Consider the following 25,079-nt stretch of genomic DNA (forward strand, 5'->3'; position numbering starts at 1 on the left):
TGAATCAACAGAAACAAGACTTCTGAGGCCTTAGGCAGGACACATATTAGAAGGTAATATGAGAAACAGTGTGAGAAAACAGGGGCTCCATGTTCTAGGAATAGCAAAAAAGATCCAGTGGTACAGAAAGGAATGACATGATCATCTTCTGTGCATGAATCAAAGCTTGACACTAAGAAAAATCTATGATAAAAGACCCAAGCACAGTAGAAGGATGGGATGATGGTGAAGAAATGGTGCAATCAGTTTTAGATTGCTTGATTTTAGAATTGATTGATGTTCAACCCAAAAATGTACGTGATGATGCAACACTAAGTGAATAAATTTTCCGTTTTGTTTGGCTTGAGAAATCAATAGAAAATAATATTTATTTTCTTGCAGTACTTATGTGATATTTGAATCATAGTAAAACCTAGAACATTATATGTAAACCTCCAAGTAACGTTATTGCATACTCATGATGTTGTGGTTCTTTCAGATCATCCTTTTGCTTCTAGGAACAGTTATCACAGTTGCTGTGATTAATTTTTGGACACTGATACCAACTGTAGTATTGATTGGAGTATTCTGGGTGATTCGTAAAATATTTCTTTCTGCCTCACGCAGTCTGAAACGCCTTGAATCAATAAGTGAGTACTTTAAAGCATGTGATATTTATTTTTGAAATGGTATGAGTAACGAATGGATCATTAATCTATTTGTTTGCCATGGTTCATGATCATGAATGTAAATGTCTAAGGCAGATTTATTGTAAGGGTTTGTGTTCCAACACATTTACTAACTTTGGTAATAGTGAAATATTTGTCAAGTTACATGAAGGGATCAACTGGTTCTGATTTACTATTAGAGGAAATGACGAGAAATTATTAATGAATACAAAGCAACTCAACTGCTATTTTTTAAATTTTACTTATTTAGTTATTTAAAAAAAGAAGGAAGAAAGAAAGAAAGGAATAGAAATAAATGATAATTTTTGTTGCGTTATGAAATATGGTTGGATGCAGATCTGGTATGGTAAACTAGTACTGTATGCCAACTGCAATTTGGAATTATTTCTCGTGCTTTTAGTCAGCTTTGCAATATTGAGTTTGCAAAACAGTCCATCAAGGATAATTAAAAACACAAATTTTCTATTTTGGTAAAGCTTTTGTTTGAATCATGAATTAGCTCAGTAAATTTGGTAAACAGAATTTCTTTTACTCTGGCAGGCTGTGAAGACAATTGTTATGACTGAAAGAACACAACTCAGTCACTAACACACATTTATTACATGCACTATGAAAATACAAATACATATCACAAGCAAAGATCCTTTCTGATAAACAGTGTCCAGTTAGTCTGGCCAAGCGTAAACAGTGATCAATATAATATACTAAAATGCTACGCCAAAATTTGGAGCCTAGTTGTAATTCTTGATCATTGGGGTGGGTAACAGTGTAGCACAAAGAAGTGAGATGAACTGGTTGTAATGGCCAACATACTTATTTAAGTAAGGTCATGTGTAGTGTTTGCACTTGCAAGAGCATGATAGTGGCCAAAGGCAAGATTCACTTCCAGGTCTTGATGGTTTGGCATCAACCAAAAATATCGAATTTGGACTGTGTGGCCAGCCGATGACTTTTCGCAGCATGGTGTGGCTAGTGCTGTTGTTGCTAATCTCTTTGGCAGGTCAGTCACAGTGCTGCCACTGCTCAGACTGTCTTGCTTCTCATATCTGGCTATGACATGTAGTGGCGGTCATTGCAGTAACTCATAAGGAGAATGTGGTAAAGACAACATAACCATAGAGACAGAAAAATGATTGTGATGTGTTTTGTTTATTTGTACCTGTATTAATTCAATGTACATAAAAATAAATATTATTTTAATAGTTGTATTTATTTTGCTAGTTCATTTCCCAGCTATAGATAATGATGCTGGATAATCCAGTAATTTTTATAATGTTATAGACAAACCTGTACACCATTAAGACAGCATTGAGGCCAATATCATAACTATGGATGATTACAACAGTGCTTCTGGAGAACTATTTGAAAACTGTAGGAATATATAGCCCCCAAACAGGAGTTGCATACTTGTTACCAGCATGGTTTCTTTGTATTAGTACATAGTACAGCAAGAGGAAAATTAAGTTACAGGTTAATAAGAACAACTGTGATGGCAATCAAAAGCAGGTCAACTTTTATCTAACCAGACAGTGACCCACTGGTAATTTGATGCATCTGAATATCTTAGCAAATGCTCTCAACATGCCCATTATTGGCACCAATTCATAAATTAGGCATATTAAAAAGGAACTTGAAGATAGTAAAGATGAGATACAGGCAAAGTGATTAAGGAATAGTACTTTAGATACAACACCATTAAAAAATTAGGAACAATGCAAGAATGTAAAGGATAATTTACTGGATGCTCTCTCTGTCCAAACAGACCTTGGAAGGCCTGACTGCTGTGTCGTCCTCAGCTGATAGGTGTAACTGGATATGGGTATGGAGGTACATGTGGTCAGCACACTGCTCTCCCAGTGGTTGTCAGTTTTTGTGACCAGAGCTGCTACTTCTATATCAAGGAGCTCCTCAATTGGCCTCACAAGTGCCGAGTACACCCCACTTGCCAACAGTGCTTGGCAGACCCGGATGGTAACTCATCCAAGTGCTAGCTAAACCTGATAGAAAATAACTTCAGTGATCTGACAGGAACTGGTGTCACCACTGTGGCAAGGCTGTTAGCAAATTACTTGATACATTGAAAAATTATTTATGAGAAATGGCAAGGATCAGTTGAACATTGGAACAACTGTACATTGCATAGAAAAATTAAAGAAAGAATTTCCAAAAAGAAATCTTGAAGAATCATCATCATTAGACATCCACTGCTGGATGAATGTCGCCTTTTCTTTGCATACATGTTGCTCCTGCATGTTTCCCAGTGTGACTTTCTATCTTCCATTGTTTCACCATATCAGTCTTTTCTAATCTCTTTGAATCTACACTCCTGGAAATTGAAATAAGAACACCATGAATTCATTGTCCCAGGAAGGGGAAACTTTATTTACACATTCCTGGGGTCAGATACATCACATGATCACACTGACAGAACCACAGGCACATAGACACAGGCAACAGAGCATGCACAATGTCGGCACCAGTACAGTGAATATCCACCTTTCGCAGCAATGCAGGCTGCTATTCTCCCATGGAGACGATCGTAGAGATGCTGGATGTAGTCCTGTGGAAGGGCTTGCCATGCCATTTCCACCTGGCGCCTCAGTTGGACCAGCGTTCGTGCTGGACGTGCAGACCGCGTGAGACGACGCTTCATCCAGTCCCAAACATGCTCAATGGGGGACAGATCCGGAGATCTTGCTGGCCAGGGTAGTTGACTTACACCTTCTAGAGCACGTTAGGTGGCACGGGATACATGCGGACGTGCATTGTCCTGTTGGAACAGCAAGTTCCCTTGCCGGTCTAGGAATGGTAGAACGATAGGTTCGATGACGGTTTGGATGTACCGTGCACTATTCAGTGTCCCCTCGACGATCACCAGTGGTGTACGGCCAGTGTAGGAGATCGCTCCCCACACCATGATGCCGGGTGTTGGCCCTGTGTGCCTCGGTCGTATGCAGTCCTGATTGTGGCGTTCACCTGCACGGTGCCAAACACGCATACGACCATCATTGGCACCAAGGCAGAAGCGACTCTCATCGCTGAAGACGACACGTCTCCATTCGTCCCTCCATTCACGCCTGTCGCGACACCACTGGAGGCGGGCTGCACGATGTTGGGGCGTGAGCGGAAGACGGCCTAACGGTGTGCGGGACCGTAGCCCAGCTTCATGGAGACGGTTGCGAATGGTCCTCGCCGATACCTCAGGAGCAACATCGTCCCTAATTTGCTGGGAAGTGGCGGTGCGGTCCCCTACGGCACTGCGTAGGATCCTACAGTCTTGGCGTGCATCCGTGCGTCGCTGCGGTCCGATCCCAGGTCGACGGGCACGTGCACCTTCCACCGACCACTGGCGACAACATCGATGTACTGTGGAGACCTCACGCCCCACGTGTTGAGCAATTCGGCTGTACGTCCACCCGGCCTCCCGCATGCCCACTATACGCCCTCGCTCAAAGTCCGTCAACTGCACATACGGTTCACGTCCACGCTGTCGCGGCATGCTACCAGTGTTAAAGACTGCGATGGAGCTCCGTATGCCACGGCAAACTGGCTGACACTGACGGCGGCGGTGCACAAATGCTGCGCAGCTAGCGCCATTCGACGGCCAACACCGCGGTTCCTGGTGTGTCCGCTGTGCCGTGCGTCTGATCATTGCTTGTACAGCCCTCTCGCAGTGCCCGGAGCAAGTATGGTGGGTCTGACACACCGGTGTCAATGTGTTCTTTTTTCCATTTCCAGGAGTGTAGTTAAGAAATTGTGTGTTCCACTTATCATCCTTTTTCCTGCTCACTCCCATTTAATTTTAATTATGGTCATATTTACATCATCCATTCCTGTCTGTAGTCTGACACACTTGTCTATTTTCCTATGCCCTGTAGTAATTTCCATAACACGTCTTCCTTTCTCTGTGAGTAATTCTCAGTTTTTTAATGTTTTTCACATGGGAAAAACCATCTTTCACTGTCAAAACTCCTAAAAACTGGTATTGACCATAAATCTTTCTTCCACTTTGAAAACTATAATTACTTTACCAAAAGCATTCTGAGCCACATTTACTTTTAGTCCATCCATTCATTATATTCAACTACCCTGATTGCAAAAAGTCATCAAAGTCAACATTAATTTGTTCTATCTTTGTTTTCTTTTAACCTCATTGGGCTGTGTCAGCTGGAGTAGGAAAGTGAGAAAAGAGGCACTGAACAAGAGGTAAGGTTGGGATGGGTGGCAGACTGCTGGGAAGGAGTGGCAGGAGGGGTGGGAGGGGTGGCGGGCTGCTGGGAAGGAGAGGCAGCAGGGCCACAGAATAAGAATATGGCACCAGTGAGCTCACTTTGACTGCAGCCAAGGGGGAGTTGTCTGCAGAGCACAGTGACATGTAGGAATGGATTGAGAGGTGGAGGAAGAAGAAAAGATCAAGGAGACTGTGGAGTGTAAAATGAGTGAAATTAGTCATTTGTGGAGGTGGGTGTCTGACGTGGGTAGTGGAGGCTGAGGCCAGAAGAGTTTGAGATTGAAGGATGTGTTGCAAAGACAATACCCATCCATGTAATTCAGAGAAACTGATATCGGATGGAGCATACAGATGGCAGCCACTGAAACTGAGCATGTTCTGCTCAGCAGTGCATTCTACCAATAGGTTATTAATTGCACTCATGGTCACAGTTTGGCAGGAGCCATTCATTGTAATACGCTGTGCAGATGTTACAGCAGAGGTGGTATGTAATATGACTGCTTTAACAGGTGGCCTTGCCTCTGATAGATATGGTATGCGTGTATCAGAGTAGGATATGTTGGGTGGGTGCAACAGACAGGTCTTACACTTGGGTCTTCTACAGGGATGTAACTCATGTGGCAAGGAGCTGCGAGTAGGTATAGCATAAGGCTGAATGAGGATAATTCTTAGATTTGATAAGTACTAGAATCCATTTTGGGAGGAGTAGGAAGGTTTGTGGGTAGGATGTTCCTCATTCTTGGGCACAGTGATACATAGTCAAAGCTCTGACAAAGTATGCACTTAACTTGTTCCAGTCCAGGATGCAGTCAAACTGCTGTGCCAGCGCAGTACAACTGGGTTTCAAAATATAATTGTGCAGATGTGCTTGTATTGTGCATATATGTGTATTCTCTTAACTCTGAAGAAAAATATGTCTGAATTCTTAGCAACATCCCCCCCCCCCCTCTCTCTCTCTCTCTCTCTCTCTCTCTCTCTCTCTCTCTCTCTCTGTGTGTGTGTGTGTGTGTGTGTGTGTGTGTGTGTGTGTGTGTGTGTGTGTGTGTGTGTGTGTGTGCACACGCACCTGCATGGGTGTGTTGCTATATACACTTTCTGACAAAATAAAAAGTTATGCACCCAGAGGAGGAAACAAAATGAAACTTCATGGGTTGGGAGGTAATGTGATGTTATTTCGGTGATTACAAAACTGAGTCAAATTTACAAAGAACTTGGAAGTATGAGCCCACTCACCAGCATGACATTGCACCCCTCTGGCCTGGATGTGTGCACTGATTCAGTTGGGACAGATGACACAAAACCATTGTACCATCTGGGGAGGCAAGCTGACCCACAACTATTGTAACTGGTCCTTGATCTTAGATACTGGCACTGGGACTGAGTTGACAATGGAGCTGGTCCAACACATGTTCTATCAGGGACAGATCTGGGGTTCTTACCACCTATATAAGTACCTCAACATCATGCAGACAGTTCATACAGACACATTCCATTTGGGGACCAGCATTGTCCTGTTGAAAAGTGGAACCACAGTACTTTAGCATGAGAAGTAACACATAAGAAAGCAGGATATCCATGACATACTGTTTTGCCATCACATTTCCTCCAGTCACTGCCAGCTGTGACCTGTAGTATACCTGACGGCCCTCCAAACCATGATGCCAGCAATAACTCTGATGTGCCTCTCCAAAACACTGGAAGAATGGGACCTCTCCCCAGGTCACCACCACACTTGTCACACAATCATCATCTGGGGTAGAGCATAACCACAACTCACTGCTCAGCATCATCGATCTGCAGTCCATGCCAGCCAGTAATGACATCACTCCAGACACAGCCATTTTTGCTGTGGTGTTGACAGCAGCCTATGCATGGGACACTAATTCCTTACCCCAGCTGTTGCTAGCTTCCAACAAATAATTGAAGACATGCACAAAAAAACAGGCTAACACTCAAAGGTAAAAGCTTAGAGGTAAGTGTTGCCATCTGTTTCAGGGTACAGGAATTGACATTGGTCTCACCCCTAAATATCACATTAGTATATGAAGAGGTGAGACCAATGTCAATTTTGATAGTTCCTGTATCCAAAAACTGATGGCAACATGTATCTCTAAGTTTTTAACTTTGAGGTTTAGCCCATTTTTCCATGCATGTCTTCAATGTTGCAATGAGCCCATTACTTGTATTAAGATGGCAGGTACAAATATGAAGACAGTACCATGGCTACAAGTATGTCTGCCTTCAGATTCCAACATCAGGTCACCATCATATCCTAACACCCCACAAATCTAGATATTGAATGACCAGACCAGTTGGCTAAATGGAGACCCACAATGAGTCTTCTTTCAAATTCTGTCATGTGCTTATAACACTGTCTCACATGAGTATGTGGCATCTCATTGCCCTTTACAGTGGTCACTCAACATCTGAGGCTGTTCACATCCGTTAAATGCCCTACAAGACCTGGTAAGTTACTTACTTAGTTAGTTAGTTTCATAGTCCATGGATCATTTGTATCATTAATGGAAATAATAGAAATTCTTCTACAAAGTAGAAGAAGTTGTTAAGGAGAAACTTTCAGTTAATTTTCAAATTCTGTATGATCAAGTCAGCAATCAAAAATTTTAGTGGTGCTATTGTGCATTTCTTTTTGCACTAAAGACAACCTTAATGGGGAGTAATAAATGCCATTTTTTATTCTGGTATCATTGTTGTATACTTCATTGCTCCTTTTTAACTGCAGAGCATTGTAACAACAAACTGTGAGGGAATAAATGCATTGCAAAGTTTTAAAATCTTGAACATGGCCAGAGGCAGCAACTGCAATGTTCTCTTCATGTAGAAAAAGTAGAAAAACAGCCAAATCAGTTGCTATAGTACAAGGTTTACTGACAATTGCTTGCTGTAGGTTTCAGCATCTTAAAAAGCACCTTCTTCAGAAGGATCAATGATTAACACTGGTTATACGATGTTGCGGAGGTATGTTAAAAGTACTGTCATAAGGGACAAATGAAGATAAAATTCACATCTATAATAATAAAACCACCAAATTTCATGCTGGCTGTCATTATAAAGTGCTTCACAAATGCAACTAGTGAACTTCACTTTTGGAAGCACTTTCTGATAACAGCGCAATGTTTTATGGTTTTATATTTATGGAGGTGAATTCGATCTTCATTTGTGCCTTACGGCTACTTATTTAGTGTGCCTCCACAACATCATGTAACTATTGTTAGCCATTGATCATTCTGAAGAAGACATTTTTAAAGATGTTAAAGCCTAGGTCAAGTAGTTTTCAACAAACCTTATACTATTGCAACCGATTTGCTGTTTTTCCACCTTTTCGTACATGATGATAATGTGAAGCAGAAGTCAAAATGCCTAACTCCTTAAGCAGATGTGCACAAGATGATTGTGGGTGGGCACTGCATATTATTCTTATGGAACATTTTTGAGCAATAAAGATTTTTCTTCTTAGAAATGACTTACCCAGAACATTATTCCACATGACAAAATTGAATGAAAATATATGCAAAATACAACAACTTAATAATTTGTCTCTCTCAAAGATTTGCAGTCATTCAAAGAGCAAACATGGCAGACAACACTGATGACAACACTAAGCATGAACAACACTAATGCACTGTGATGGTTGTACTGTCTGTCACAGTGAACTGCAGTGCTACTTATTTACATGCCAAAAAGTTGCATTGACATCTGGCCATGCCCTCGGAATGCTTCACTTATTTTGTCAGGCAGTGTATTATATGTAAGCTTCTGCTTCTGGAAATGTTGTTCCATACAAATCCTTTGTCTGTGGGCTGAATTAGGCTTGTAATGTTAGGTAGGAATAAACTTCACAGTTCTATCTCAATTCAACTGAAATTGAGCTTCTGTTAGCTGAGATGGAGCTGCTCAACTCTTCAGGCTGACTGATGAAACCAGTCATGAAAGACATCTGCTGACAGCCACATGCTTTGAATAATTTTTGTAGTAGACTGAGAGACTCATGGGAGCTTTTTTTCCAGATTTGTTGACTCTTAAGATTTGCCAGTGGCCACGTGTGGTAAATGGTGTCTAAAGTAATGGCACATGTCAATACAGTCAGTTGTCCATTATTATGCTTAGCACTCATGTCACTCACATCATTTCAGATCTTAAAGTTATTGTGGATAACGTTCTAAAATTTAAGCCTGTCTCATCAACACTGTACAGCTGCATGAATGTATAAGTCTGTTTCCTCCTGAAATCCTGCGCAATTCTTCGCAAAACGCAATGGCTACTATGTTGTGTAATGGGAAACCTTTATCCAGCCTTTGTAACTCTCAAATGTTTTTGAAGTGTAGCCACCTTTCCCATGCCTGCTATAATTAAGAAACCAAGTACACATACCTGATTCATTGCTCATAGAACTAGATATGAATTGTGTACTGTGATGATAAAGGTCAATTTTGTGAAAAATTTTAAAATTATTATTTTTTTATATGGAAGAGGCTAAAAGGATTAACAGTTTTTTTTCTGTTCCTTGTCCAGCCACCTGTAGTTTGAACTGATGGACTATACTTACTAGCTCCATAGAACTGTTTCTATCAATTAAGAGTATGTTTCGTTCCTTCTAATTTCTTTTCAAATGAAATCACTACATGTTTCTGTTTTAGCTTTTTTGACTTTCATGGACTTAACATTTGATATGATGCTGTTCAATTGCTGGCAGACAACTAAAACTGCAACAAGAAACAATCACACTGGTCTTTGTGAATGGAGGCAAGTCTTACTACTGCAGAAAGAAAGCAGCTGATAGCACTGTTAAGGCAGAACATGAGAGGATTTTCACTGAAACTGAGTGTTCTTAAGAAACTATTGTGCAACTGAATCAGAATGACAATGATAAAAATCTTGCAATTGCGCTGGCTGGGGTGGCCGAGCGGTTCTAGGCACTACAGTCTGGAACCACGGAACCGCTATGGTCGCAGGTTGAAATCCTGCCTCGGGCATGGCTGTGTGTGATATCCTTAGGTTAGTTAGGTTTAAATAGTTCTAAATTCTAGGGGACTGATGACCTCAGAAGTTAAGTCCCATAGTGCTCAGAGCCATTTTATTTTTGTCTTGTAATTGAAATAAAACCACAACATCAACTCATTTAAAAGCTGAGCAGCAAGCCAAACTTTTCTTTTGTCCTGTACCTCTGGATAACACATGGGGGAGGGGGGTTGTCATTAAATCCTGAAAACACCTTGGATAATTCGAAGTAAAAATAACCCATTCAAACCCCAGGTAATTGGGGGCTCTGCTGCAGAAAAGCATGAAAATACTGCTCATTAAGTGAAGCAGACAAGGTGGGAGAAAGTGAGCCACCATGTGCATAAAAAACAAACTATGAATGGAATGAAAAATAAACCATTGTGCTTTAGAAAAATTAATGATGTATGCTGAAGGTACAGAAATTATCTAAATTTTCATCATGAATCTAATTTATTTTATGACGGATCTCACTATGAAATTTTCTGTCAGACAACAAGAACACACACATACAAAATTTCTCATTCATTACATGTGAGTTGGTAAATTTTGATAAAACTTATCACAGTGTGGGAGCACAGTTCAACTTTGAAATACAGTGAATGCAATGACAAATATTTCCTTAGGAGTGTGGGGAGCCTCATTTTGCTTGTGTCAAGGTAGTATGAGAGAGACAGAGATACTGGAAAGATTGATAGTCACATAAAATCTAAAATTCGAAGATAAAAAAAATTCAGGCAAAACAAAATGAGGAATTCTATGATATAATGTAAACCTAGAATAATTGCTTTATAAGTGACAAGTTACGTGGTAAGAGAAGTACAAGAATTTAAGAGCTGTTAAATCTGTTCCAAATTAACAGGCTGTGGAAGAAAAAAAATGCAGAAGTTGGGTGCATTCTGTAGTTTGTTGATTTCTTTTTCTAGTATTGTTCTTACAAGGGAATCATTTCCACACTTTGTTAAAAGTCCAATTTTTTCAGATATATGTTTTAAAAAGAGACTATATTTGCATAAGCAGTGAAAAAAATCATATCAGAGATTATTGTCATGCTAAATTTAATTTAGAAATGATATATGTATTATTGATGACCTTATCCCTGTTTTTCAGCACGCAGCCCTGTATTTTCTCACACCAATGAGTCCCTTCAAGGCCTTCCAACCATTCGTGCCTTTGGTGCACAGAAATTGCTCGAAAAGGAATTTGATCATATTCAAGTATGTCTATTTGATACTTTTCAATATTACATAGACATGAGTCAGACTATGTATCAATTAATTATGTTTATGTTAATATTATTAAAAGGGAAATTGCTACTCACCATATACTAGACATGCTGAGTCGCAGATAGGCACGACAAACAAAGCTTTTGGCCAAACAGGCCTTCATCAGAACAAACAAAAAACAAACAAACACACACACACACACACACACACACACACACACACACACACACACACACACATGCAAATGCAACCCACACACTCATGACCACAGTCTCTGGCTGCCGAGGCCATCTGCGACTCAGCATCTCTACTATATGATGAGAAGTACCCACCCTTTTCACAATATTGTCATTAACCCATCCTCAATTTTCCATTGTTTGATTATGTTTATATTTTACAGGATGTAAATTCATCTGCTTTTTACATATTTACTGCTATCAGTAGAGCTTTCGGACTTTGGCTGGATTTGGTTTGTGTAGCATATCTTGCTGTTGTCACATATAGCTTTCTAGTCTTGGGACAAGGTAAGTTGTTCAAAACTAGATGAAAAGACTGGAATTGTAAAAAATACAAATTACTAATGTCAGGAATAAGGAAACTGTCATTATTTATATACATATATCTTCAATTAACATTGGTTTCGATTGCAGTTGCTTAATTATTTATACCTAATTCCATTGTTAATGAGCACTTAAGTTATTAACATAATTGAAACTTAATCAGTACTGGTGTACTTTTTTCAATATAATAAAAGTTTTTGATTTATATTGTCACATCACTTTATCCAACAAACCTATCTTTCCATACGTTTACAAACTTATTCTTTACTCTGCTATGTATGACTCCAGCCTTAAGATATGTTTAAAAAACTGTTTCACACAGTAAGAGAAAAGGATTCTGTCATTTACAAGTAAAGACACCAAAGCTCCTAGAATATCTGACAACAGAGCTATAAAAATTTGGCATTTCTCCAGTGATGACTGTTACAGGTTCATACACATTCAAACTCCACAATATTGCACACATTATGTGTAGATGTAATGGTAAAGAACTGCTAAATGAGTAACATAATATCCATGCATATAACGTGAGCAACTCAGAATACCACCTGCAAAAACATAATGACTATCAAAGACAGCATGCGAAAAAATACCTTTCATCTTCACTTTTTGTTCTCCTTGGCCCCAGTGCTGATTTCAGTATTATCAATGCCCCTGAAAACAGAAGTGCATGAGTGCTGAACATGCCTAAAATGATGCCTCACTGGGAGTTGTTCAGAGCAGTTGCCTGCGTAGCAGCCCAATGAAGAATAGCAGTGCAACCAGACATATATGCTTATATATGCTCAGTGTTATGAAAACCACAAGCTTATCAGCACTAGAAACCAGTAGCTTCAGAAACCGCATGAGGATCCTAATAAATCTAGTGTTGCTTGCAGTGGATGAAGGCCACAAGTACACAAACTACACTACTAAACAGTCCAACGTTGCACATGCACAAATCGTGGGGCGCGACTCAGAGATGCACAGGGGTGCCTTACACAGAGAACATCCCAGGGTACCTCTGAGAACTACAACACCAAGAATTGCTTCTCAGCTTTTGACAAGATCAATGTGTAGCTTTTTTTTTTTTTTTGGGGGGGGGGGGGGGGGGGGGGGAAGGAGGCCAGAGGGGGGGGGGGGGAGATCAGGGTTCTTTATGATAATATACATCAAATCATCAATAAATTTTACAGCTTCACAAACACCAGATCCTTTACACCACACATAAATAGCAGCATCTTGATCCACTTTATGATGTCTATGAGTCCTCGGTACAAAAGGCATTGTACAGTAAATAGAGATGTGCTGTTTTAGGCATGTTTAGCACTCACATGTTACTGTTTACAAGGTCATCAATAATACTGAAATTAGTATCGGGGCCAAGGAGAAAAATAAAGTGAAGGCGAAAAGCATTGCTGTCCTTGATGTCGTCGTGTTTTTGCAACTGGATTTTGAATTTTTCCCTTATAAAGGATCTTTGATTTAGTCATCATACTGGATGGCTTACCATGGCCATTGTTCACTGAGTAGGTATTGAGAGAATATATATGCATATAAGCTTTTGTAAAGATCATAAATTAGCAAAGAGCAACATTAATGAAGGTGACCATAATGTATATCTTGACTGCGTAGTTGGCTTTACCTAGATATTACCTGTTCTCTTTGGAACTGATGCTGAACATTCATTGACAAGAGACTGACATATTGCAACTCATCACTGAAATGTTGCACTTGCAAAGCATTTGGAGCATACACAAGGAAGTTTACTTTTTGTTCATTATCTGGAAAACTGTCACAGAACACAAGAATCCTGACTGTGGAGCAGTTTATTTTATGTTGTGGAGCAGTTTATTTTATGTTGTGCCATAAAGTAATTCTTCAGATTTTGGAATGACCTATATTGTTTGGTTTGCTTAATGTTTCATGGGCATTAGTGTCCAACTTTGCTAGTGGGCAGTATTTTCCCATATCAATTTTTAAGAAAATCTCTAAACTACCTTCTGTTCAGAGTCATGAATTTGGATTAGGATACTAATGTCATATTTGAATATGGAGATTGTGTTGATGCACTAGTGTCTTTTTAGTCTTCCTTCAATTTACACTTGGTTTGAATCAGACTGTAAGGGTTTCCAAAGTAATCAATATTTGAAAATCTGTAATGTAATTGGATATATAAAAAAATCCACTCTCTAAGTAAGGACAAGAGAACACATACATAGGAAGGTATTTGAATTTTCAAGCTTTTGGAGCCAGTGGCTCCTTATTCTGGCAGAAGGGTTGAAGGGGAAGGAAGAATGGTGAGTAAAAGGGCTTGTGAGGTTTAGGAATGGGGAGAATCTTAAAAATTTGCCCAGAACACTGGGTCAGGGGAGACTTAGTTATCTGGTAAGACTACGGCTGATACATTCCCACATCATACTCTAACTAAATTGGTGTCCTGTCTTTAATGTCCCAACAATTGATACAATTTGATCTTCAATACAGAAAACGAAAGTTGATGTTGTATACTGTGATGGAAGACTTGCAATTCATATAAAGGTGAATCAAAGCTCACTGAATTGTTTTGTGTAGATAATTTTAATCTCATGTGCAGTACAAAATTTGCAGAATATGCAATTAATAATAATTAATGTTCATTTGTCTAAAGAACTGCCAAAAAATGTAAAGCATTCCTTTCAGAGGGATAATTACACTAACGCAGGTAACATTTGACCTAAAATCATATTAAGTAACCAGTTTGCGGAATTCCTACAACTGTAATTTCTGTTATTGATGTTCTTGCAGATGTGTTTGGTGGTAGTGTGGGCTTGGCAATCACTCAGTCTCTCAATCTAATAAGGATGTTCCAGTGGGGAATCCGTCAATCAGCTGAGCTTATAAACCAGATGACAGGTGTGGAACGTGTCTTGGAGTTTGCTGGTTTGAAGCCAGAACCATCTCTTGAATCACCTTCTGGTAAGATTATTCATTTCAGGTTTGGCAATAGTATGACAGAGCTAATTTTGCCATTCCTGAATTATGTGCCAGTTATGAGATCAGAGTTGTGAACAAAAACTAACATTTCACATCGAAAGCATGTTTATTAGCACACACACAAGTACAGAAGGGGTTGAACTGCCTGCTTCAGCAGAGAGCACTCCTATTTATATTGAAATACAGTGATGGCTTGTGCAGAATTTTAGCAATGTGCTACATTGTGAAGGCCTACAACCGTTAGATCTACAAGGGTAGTAATCATAATAAAATTGAATATATTTTACATATGTAAATTGAATTGCTTTTATCTAACTTATATTTAAGATTTATAATTAACAGTTTAGCATTGCAAAGAATAAAATAAAATGAAAGAAAGAGGAAAAGAAATATTGATAGCAATGGGAAATGAAGTCAAGCAGACAAACTGCCAGTCGGAACACTTGACCACTTGGCCATGGTGCCATTATGACAACTGCTGCTCTAAAACCCCTCACACTCTACACTTGCACAATACATTATACACAATTTCAAAGAAAAATACTGATCTTGTACTGTGAGAAATATAACAGTCATAACATTGGAAGTGATGACATTACATCAGAGCATGCATACTTGAAACAAAAAAAAGCAGTTGTGTCCCTTCTCTTGAGTCAATTAACACTGTTTCTTGATTACCACAGAGAAAGTACTAAGAAACTGTTTTCATCCATTTTATTTGCATATCAGCATGCATCCAAAGAAAAATGGTGTGACTTTAGTATGATTTCTGTTCACATTAGAAGAGAAATGTTGTGATTTCCACCTCATATTCAGAGAGAAATGTTGTAATTTAAATGTAATATTTACCACTGCTGTAGCACATTAACACATGATAACTGGACACTGCTGCTTAAATAGAATGTTCTAGTGAACAACAATATTTGATAAATAGGCAAGTTCCAAAAACTTATTAAAATCAGAAATGTAAAGTCATTAATTGTAGAAAAAGGTAGGAATCAAACTAGTGGCCTCCATGTTGTTAACCACCTGTTGTAACTGCTACACCACAGTGTATGACAGACAGCATGCAGCATAGCTCTTTCCCTCCTCACAAAATAATGATTCACTGTTTCATGGTGGATTGTAGAATACTGGATCTGGTCTAGTCAGTGATCCTTATGATGATGCTGGAATTTTGGTAATGTAGCCACATCCTCATAATCAACATGGCATTGAAATAGCATTCTTTCCATTGAGGTATTGTGAACATAGGCAGACCTTCATTCTTATGGTATGAGTTTCCCCTATCACCAATCTGCATTTCAGGACTTCATGCTAAGGACATGATGATGTCCCTACACTTTTGTTTCCATGGTGTAAAATAATCATCCTCAGCTTTGTATATGATATCTGACAAGCAATATTGGATTTAGTATGGGCCAAAGTAGCACTATCTGTTGGCCATGTAGGATTTTCACCTGGAGCAGACACAATCCAGAGATGATAACCCAATTTCATGCATGTTTGACAGTGACCTTGGCTAGGATGCAGTGATGGGCTTCATTTCACAGGCTTATAGTAGCCACTAGCAGTTGCTCAGTGTGCATAGAACAGCCCTCCTATTTGATTTTTTGCTAGTTAATAATCAGTGAACACTATTCTTTTTTCTATACAGTACTGTATGTCATGAACAGAGCATCTACAATGGAAAAATATCTGTGAAGTGTCCTCTGTTTTCCAAATATCTGTTTTTCTGCACAGCAGTTGCATTGGTGAGGTAGACAGTTGCATCTGAATCATCAAGAACTTGGATCTTGTCTGAAAGTTACAGCAAATGTCTGGAGTTTCTGACTCCATTGCTCACTATTGGTCTGGCTTTTAGAGGTTAGTGACAATGAGTGACAAGGTTATTCTTTGACTAACATTGTTACCTGCTCCTGGGTTGGGGTGACAATCAGTGCTGTTACTTGAAGCTGTGTGGTTTCAACATCAACAGATCTCATAAACCCTCATCTCTCTTCTATTACTATTAGCTGTATTAGTGATATGAGGTCCTGATGGTCTCCCACATCTTTTGGCGTACTCTCTTCTGGTGAATTGCCTCAATGTGCTAGCACCATTTGATGAAGCTTTGTGCTGTCTAGTTCAGGTTTCTGCATGTTCCATGGATCATATTTGCAACAACTCACCATGATATGGAATGTCCAAGTAGGCTCAATGGTGATATCCTTCAAAATCAGTGCTTAGTAAACTCCTCTGTCATGCCCTTCATCAGGTGTGAAACCATGCTGACTTTTGTCATATTAAGATTCACAGTGCCAAATCAATTTGTACACACAACTGTTGTCATATCCCTCTGGCACTGGGATCCATCTCTTTGTTATTCTTTAGCTGCATGATTTTCTTTTGGTTGTCATCAAATGTTTTCCTAATTTCTGGCTGAAATTTCTCCCATGTCTTAAGCTTTTCTTATTGTTTCAACCCACTGCCGGCCTGTGCCATCCATATGAAAGCAAAAGACATTGGCAAGACAAATCATGTCTTTCCATCTGCTGTATTTAGCGATACAGTTGAAACCCTTTAGCCATTTCATTAGATGCTGGCCAGCATCTATTGAAAACTCTGAATCATGAAAAAACTGTGGAGAGAAAAACGTTTTGAAAACTAGTTTATTACAAAGAGATGTATTATAATGTAAATGGATAGATAAAAAATCTACTCACCAAGCGATGGAAGGGGAACACACACGCAAAATGATTTAACTTTTTCAAGCTTCCACAGCCAGTGCCTCCTTCTTCTGGCAGAAGAGGGGTGAAGAAAAAATACTGGAGATGTTTAGGGAGAGGGGTACAGTTCAGAAAAATCACCCAGAACCCCAGGTCAGGGAGAGGATGAGAAGGAAGACTGCAGTGTTCTCCTGCTGCTGCTTGGTGAATAGATTTCTCATCTATCCATTTACATTATATTATCAAAGGTATGTATTAGTCATTCAGAACACTTAAGAATGGAAGAATAAAACATTTAAATTGAAACTGACGTAAAAAATTGAACTCTGGAATATAAATTGCATTGTGTGTAAAGTGAATTGCAAGGAAACAGTCATTCAAAGTAACACTTACATTGGCAAGCCACCTTCAAAGAAATAAATAAAAAGAAAATACAATCTGACTATAGCAAAAAGAGATAGCAGTTATGTGTGCAAGAGGTGAGCTTACTTGTGTGAATGTGTGTTTGTTTTCTTTTCTGAAGAAGCTTTTGGCTGGAAGCTCACTGTGTAACAGTTTTTCATAGCACCTGTCTGTAATTCAAGGTTCATCTTTATGGTGAGTAGCAATCGATTTTTTCCTTATATTATTTATATAACGTGGAGTTTCTGTTGTTTAAGAGCCATAATAACATGCATATCTGACAGAACACACATTTTAATGTTATTTTCCTTATATTATTAAATAATGATGCATGTGATTAATAGTTGTTGAGCATTCTTATAATCAGTGTTTAATACTTCAGGAAGAATGCCACCTTCCAACTGGCCAGCAACAGGACAAATCAAGTTTCATCATGTGTTCTTAAAGTATAGTGAAAATTCTCCACCTGTACTGAAGGATTTAAATTTCACTATAATGCCTCAAGAAAAGGTTTGTTGTGAAGTTTATTGTTCCTTACTTATTATTGTGAAGCACACAAATTACTTGGTTCTGAACCTGTAGCAACTTCATTAACTACCCAAACATTTAAAGAATGTCCCATTTCTTATTAAGTTAATATTGATTATGTGTAATAATAAAACAATACATTTATTTTATATCAAATAGCCAGCTAAGGACCATGATAAGCCTGCAACTATTATGATGGATGTTCTCAGTTTTAAGAAAGAGTTTTTCATCATTGATAGGTGTCTAGCATGGTTTTCATCTCACCATTTGGCACCAGTTGTTCATTTCTCATCTCAGAAGTCCCAGACATAACTACAGCTTTTCTAAAGATGTCTCAGCTTTGTGCCTCTTCTGGTTACATACCTATTTCCTGGAAGTCTTTTCCGATCACAGTATTTTTATTTTTGGTTTTGAGTCAAAGATGCTGAAGATGTGTTTTGTCTATTTGGAATCATTCAGTCTTCTTATGTGGTCATAAAACCAAACTCGGAATTGGTGCATTATGTCCATAATATTTTGTACTTTAGAACATATTTCTTAATTCAGTTTTTCTGTAGATACAATTTTTATAATTTGGACCCAGTATATTACATAGGGTCTTTATCTCTTTTCTTCATAATTCCACTAGTAAACATCTCTCAGAAAGGATAAGACACTCACATGCATACAGGCACACCAGTTTTACAACCGAATTTAATGATGAACTTTGTTATTTATGGAAAAGCACTTTTTGTTGTAAATGTGTCGTGTGGCTTGGAAAGCTATTGGCGTTTTTCTGGTCCTTGCTTTGAAGGTTCTTTATCTAGCCTCATAGCTGAAATCCATTCACCAGATATTTAAACCTGTCTACAGGTTTTATTGTTCTGTAGCCTATTTGGTACTGAATGGGTTGTAGCACCCTTGATATTTGTTATTACTTCTGTGTGTGTGTGTGTGTGTGTGTGTGTGTGTGTGTGTGTGTGTGTGTGTGTTTTTCAAAATCTTCTATCCTTATGGCAATATGTCATCTGTAAAAACTAAATACAGTAGTCTGTTTCCACACCTTTCTTCTTATTCTCTGAAATGTTTAAACAGGTTCCAGAGTTTTAATTCCTTGTGCCAGCTTTGTATTATTCTTTCCAGTATGCAACTGGACAAGAATAATGAAGATCCATCATCCTGCAAAACTCTTGGTGTGATTCCAAATGTTTAGAGAAACTTCCTCAAAATTTGACATTGTCCTTTATGTTGGCCATGGTTGCTCTTATACTATAATCCTTACATTTTTTAATTGACAACCATTTCTGCCAGTATATTGAAGGAGTCATATGCCTTTCTAAAACCTACAAAAGTAGATACATATTGTCTTCCTCTCAGTATTTGAAATCTTATTAATGTTTTCAGATTTTGTATTTGTTCTGCTGTAAACCAGACTTTTCAGAATCATCCTTGGTATTATCTCAGTTTATTCATGACTTGTTATGCTCCCCATTAAGATTAATTGTGATATTTCATCCTTGTTATTATCTCAGTTTGTTCCTGACTTGTTATGCTCCTCATTAAGATGAATTGTGATACTATCTTGCACATTACTAGGAGTAATGAGATGCCATAAAAATTGTTCAATTCTGTAGTGAGGCCTTTCTTATGCAGGCAATGAATCACTCTTACTTCCAATCCTATTGTAGTTCTTTGTTCTGCTGTGGGAACACTGCACCGACAAAGTGGATTGCTGACAGTGAACTTGAAACCCAGGTACAAACACTGTGATAGTCAATCTGGCTCATGGCTTTGTTGTTTTTGGTTGCTTGTCTAGTGCATTCTCTGTATGATATGAAAAATGTTCTACATTGTACATTGGTTCTATGATTATCCACCACCGTCATTGCCTATACCCTGTAAAATCACATTGGTGACTGTGTGTGACCATGTTCACATGTAATTTTGTCATTTCTGACTATTGTGTAGCTATAGTGCTGCCATTGTGCCACCATTGTGCACGGCAATTGATGCATGTAGACAACAATTTTCATGGCATGACATTGGATGCTACAGATAATGCCCCACATGTAGCTTGTATGGTAAAATGTGACACTCCAATTGCAGACTGTCACACACAGTGCTACATTAGTGTGCAACCCTGCTGAACAGTGGAATGTAAAAACTATGTACTTTGTCATCATGCATGGGACCTTGTTCTTGGTTCAAATGGCTCTGAGCACTATGGGACTTAACTGCTGAGGTCATCAGTCCCCTAGAACTTAGAACTACTTAAAACTAACTAACCTAAGGACATCACACACATCCATGCCCGAGGCAGGATTCGAACCTGCGACCGTAGCGGTCACGCGGTTCCAAACTGTAACGCCTAGAGCCGCTCGGCCACTCCAGCCGGCGGACCTTTTTCTATTCACAAACTGGGTAACACATGAGCCACAGCAGTCCAACTGGTTGTATTTGTGCCTACTCACTGTAGAAGTGACATGAACCATATCAAGTGTGAATCTGATCATGCTGGTCCTCATGCAACTGGTTGCATCCCTCCCCCATCATCTACCATGCATCATGTCACATATGGACAATATTTACTCAGCTGTTCTTCCATTATGAACATTGCCTTGCCAATCTACCAACTACTGGACACACTTCAAACTACCACCATTCCAGCCAGATACTCCAACATTATGGTTAGCCATTGTGGACAGCATGTAGCATCTTCAGATCCAGTGACATCAGTGACGGCTTGAAATTTGTGACCCGGCTAAGCCAGTTTGGGGAACATGTGGACACAGTAGGTGTTATAATCCTCAGCCTCTCCTCACCAATCCCCCACTCCTCTACCAACTGACCCACACCATCACATCATTTATGAAACAGTTTTAAGCAACAAGACTCCATTGTATTTTTGGCATCAACTCTGCACACAGATTGACCTTCACCTCATCCCTGAGCATTAGTTAAGGTCCGTGTGTGTTGGGAATCTCCGCCCTGTAAGACCAACTAACCATGGTCACCCATGAGCACAAACCATTACAAGTATGCCTTAAATTTTCTGACTGGACATACTCTGTCATACAACACAGACATTGCAGCACTAATGTCAGCAACAATGACAGGGTGCATGACTCACAACTTCAATGTCAGTACAAACGATGGCCTGCTAACCTAGCTGAGCCAACACTGCCCAACTTCCACCAATGCTGATGTCACTGCACCTGGCTGAAGCAATGATCTTCATGCGGCATCAACAAACCACAGCTTCCTCACCATCCATGCCACACCTGCACCTGTGGAGAACATTGCAAACTACGTTGTGTCCACACTTGCTTAGCATGCCATCAACAACAATGTGCCTGCACAGAATCACTTTCATTAGTATCATGCAACATACGCCGATTCTACCAATTGCCATCCTCCATGCAATTTCCCAAATTACATACTAGATTCATTGTAGATGCACCAGACCAAACATGATATTTAGATTGTCTCAGTTCTCCAAATGACAACGGTGGATTACATCTGCCCTATCTCTTTCTTAATAGCAGACTTTTTGTAAATGACCACATCTGGCTATACCTCGTTGACATAGGCTCAGATTTCAGCACTTCACTGCCCATCTCACTAGGCCAAACACTATCCCACAGGCCTGCTCAACTCCACAGAGAAAATGATTAAACAATCCAAGTCTTTTGCTCACAAGTCTGTACACTAGACCTTGTCTTCAATGAAGAATTCACTTGGACATTTATCATCACGGATGTAGCAGAATCAATTATCAGTGCAGACTTTCTCCAGCACTTACACTTAGTCCAATACCTGACTAAGGTGTTCTAACTCACACAACCTGTGGCCACTCTGCTTCTGGTGTACTTGGTCATGCCTTTTAAGCAGCCCACCACAACAGAACAGGCCTCTCTGCACTCCTATGCTCCTACACCACCTGACATGGATGTGTCTGATGCTCATTGGCTTCTCCAGGAATGGCTCCACAACTTCAACTGTATTCAGCCCATCCAAGAACTCCTTTGTGACACACGTGAATTGAGCTTCCACTTACATTGCGACAACAACATCATCAAATATAAGAATGTCATGCAACACAACATATTCATGACTGGTTACGTCAACTGTCTTCAACTGTTGCCTCCAACTCTCTGATATCTCTACACCACACCAACCCAGCACCTCTAATGCCACCCAAGAATAAGCTCACTACACCACTCCCTGCTACCCCAGAAAAAGTCAGGACTGCACCGCTTATTTACTACTGAATCTTAGTGCACCCCCCACTGGAGTTACTCAGGCAGCATGCCATTAAGAACAGAACGATCCAAAAGGTACACCTGGGCACCCAGTATGACACAGACCTCACTGGCTGCTGCCTGATCTACTGAGGGCTGCCAAAGCAGCAGTGGATGAGCTCTTACAAGCAGGGATAGTTCACACCTCTGATAGTTCATGGGCTTCTCCTTTTTTTAAAAAGAAAAAAAACGCCACAAGAGCTCTCTCATGTTGTGCATTGATTACACGATACTCAGTGGTTGTTTCAGTATGGACAGGACTTCATTCATTAGTTAGTGAACGCCTCTGTTTACCTACAAATACCTATGTGCCCAGACAAAATTCACAAAAGGCTATTATCATGCATTTTGGTTTGGTTGGGTGAAAGTTCATGCAGTACAGACTTAAGGATATAACACAAATATGGCAGTACTTCATTGATTTTTTAATCTTTAAATTCCCATTCTGTTACGCTTAACTTCATGACATTTTAATTTTCTCCCCAAATGAGGAATCTCACAATAACCACTTCAGGCAAGTTTTTGATGCCTTCTCTCTCAACAGTGTCATAATCAATGGAGACAAATGTCAATTTTGACTCAGAGAAGTCGTATTCCACAGTCACATTGTCAATTTATTGGGTATCCATACCACACCATAATGCATAGAGTATCCAACTACTGACTCCACCACAAGAATGATAAATTGCTACAGAAGATACCTTCCACAGGCAGCCTATCTGCAAGTGCTGTTAACACAAGCTCACACCAGCAAGAATACGAGCACCAAATGCAAACTCGCAAGGACAGGAAGATGGAATCTGCTTTTCAAAGCATTAATAACAGCCTTACCCAAGTCATCACCTTGGCACATCCCCTTCCTCATGCACAGCCCATCATAACAGCAGAAGCAAATGACACCACTATCAGACTGTGCAACAACAAGAGGTGGGATGCATGCAGCAGCCACTCCATTTCTTCTCACTCAAACTCACATCTTCACAAAGTAAGTGGCCTGTGTATGACAGGGAGTTACTGGTAGTTTATGAAACAGTATGCCATTTCAGAAGGACATAGAAGGATGCCACCTGTTATCTACACCAACCATTGTGCACTTAGCAGATTATTTTTCATGTATCAGCACCTTGTCATCAACTCTTGACTATGGTCAGTTTGCTGAGGCACAACAATGTGTTGAACTGTTACAAGCCCTCATTCGTGACCCATCCATGAATCTACAGATTGAATCTCATCCTGTCCTAGGGGTGACCTGCCCTTTACTCTATGACATTTTCAAAATTGGACATGCCTTCCTGTAGCTTAACAATTCTGCCCTGTTATACACAAACAGCTCCACAATGTGTCATAACTGGGCATTCACCCAACCACCCACCTAGTGACAGACAGATTATACACTTTGTGCTCATGTATGTGTCCCATGTCAAAAGAGCAAAGTCTCAAGACACCACAGCTGCCCGTAGGACGTTTTGAAATCCATAAAGAGTGCTTACAACATGTACATTTGACTGCCCCATGTCCGTCACAACAACCCAAGTAGGAAGTTCAGATCTGCACTCTTCCTTGAACTATGCAACATGACAGAAACTAAGTGATTCTGAACCACAGCATACAATCCTCAAAAGTGATGATCTGGTCAAACAGTGACACCAGATGTTAACGGTGGCCCTGATGTATCATGGAGGACTGTGGACTGAGGGATTCCTGTGAGTCCTCCTGAGTTTCCAACGCACAAAAACAAAACCTCGAAGCCTCACTGGCCAAAATTCTATACAACCAGACATTATCCCTGTCAACACCCTTCACACTCCCAGTCCTGATGCTGATATGCACTCATGCTACAGCTGGCACCTCTGCAAGCCAACCACCTCCACATTTACCGCCTTTACGCCATCTGATGTATGCCACAACCCAATGACCTCATCGCTGCAGATCACACTGCACATGGAAGTCCTACCCATCTCTGTACAGTCCCTCTGACACATCACTCCATGCAGCCTCCCTCACAGTGCTGTGCACTAAGCCCACCACCCCCTCCCCCACCTGGCTCTGTGGGAACACTGTACCTACAAATAGGATAATTGTCAGTCGACCGGAGTCCTTGGCAGTAACTCACTGAAAGTCAGTCTGCCTTATGGCTTTGTTGTGTTCAGTTGCTTGTCTTGTTTGTGCTCTGTGTGCTAAAAGCATTCTACATTGTATCCAGGTTGTGTGATTATTCACCACCATCACTACTTATATCCAGTCTCATAAACTGATGGAGAGCTGTATGCTGAAGACATGCCCCTCCATCTCTGCATCCATGACACCTGTGGGCTGAGGATGACATGGCAGCTGGTTGGTACTGTTGGCCTTCGGGGCGTGTTCGGACAGAGTTTAGTTTTTTATCACCACTTATACCCTGCAGAACCATTTGCCCATATGTTTTTCATGGTTTTATGTGAAATATTTATTGCTTTTTGAGGTGCAAGCTTCCATAATTCTGCTATTGTGGAGTCTTTCCCA

At 39.9% G+C, this 25,079-nt stretch overlaps 1 protein-coding gene across 3 annotated transcripts in view; it reads left to right on the forward strand.

The window, feature by feature from the left end:
- Nucleotides 1-25,079, forward strand: part of LOC124775037 (probable multidrug resistance-associated protein lethal(2)03659) — a 462,866-nt gene that overhangs the window by 347,227 nt on the left and 90,560 nt on the right. For all 3 annotated transcript variants that reach the window (XM_047249814.1, XM_047249815.1, XM_047249813.1), the window contains exons 17-21: nucleotides 479-629; nucleotides 11,029-11,135; nucleotides 11,545-11,668; nucleotides 14,471-14,641; nucleotides 18,152-18,279. In XM_047249814.1, coding sequence (XP_047105770.1) covers nucleotides 479-629; nucleotides 11,029-11,135; nucleotides 11,545-11,668; nucleotides 14,471-14,641; nucleotides 18,152-18,279 — 681 coding nt within the window. The remainder of the gene's footprint in view (nucleotides 1-478; nucleotides 630-11,028; nucleotides 11,136-11,544; nucleotides 11,669-14,470; nucleotides 14,642-18,151; nucleotides 18,280-25,079) is intronic.

Source organism: Schistocerca piceifrons, chromosome 2 (genome assembly GCF_021461385.2).
Source record: "Schistocerca piceifrons isolate TAMUIC-IGC-003096 chromosome 2, iqSchPice1.1, whole genome shotgun sequence".
Lineage (NCBI taxonomy): Eukaryota > Metazoa > Arthropoda > Insecta > Orthoptera > Acrididae > Schistocerca > Schistocerca piceifrons.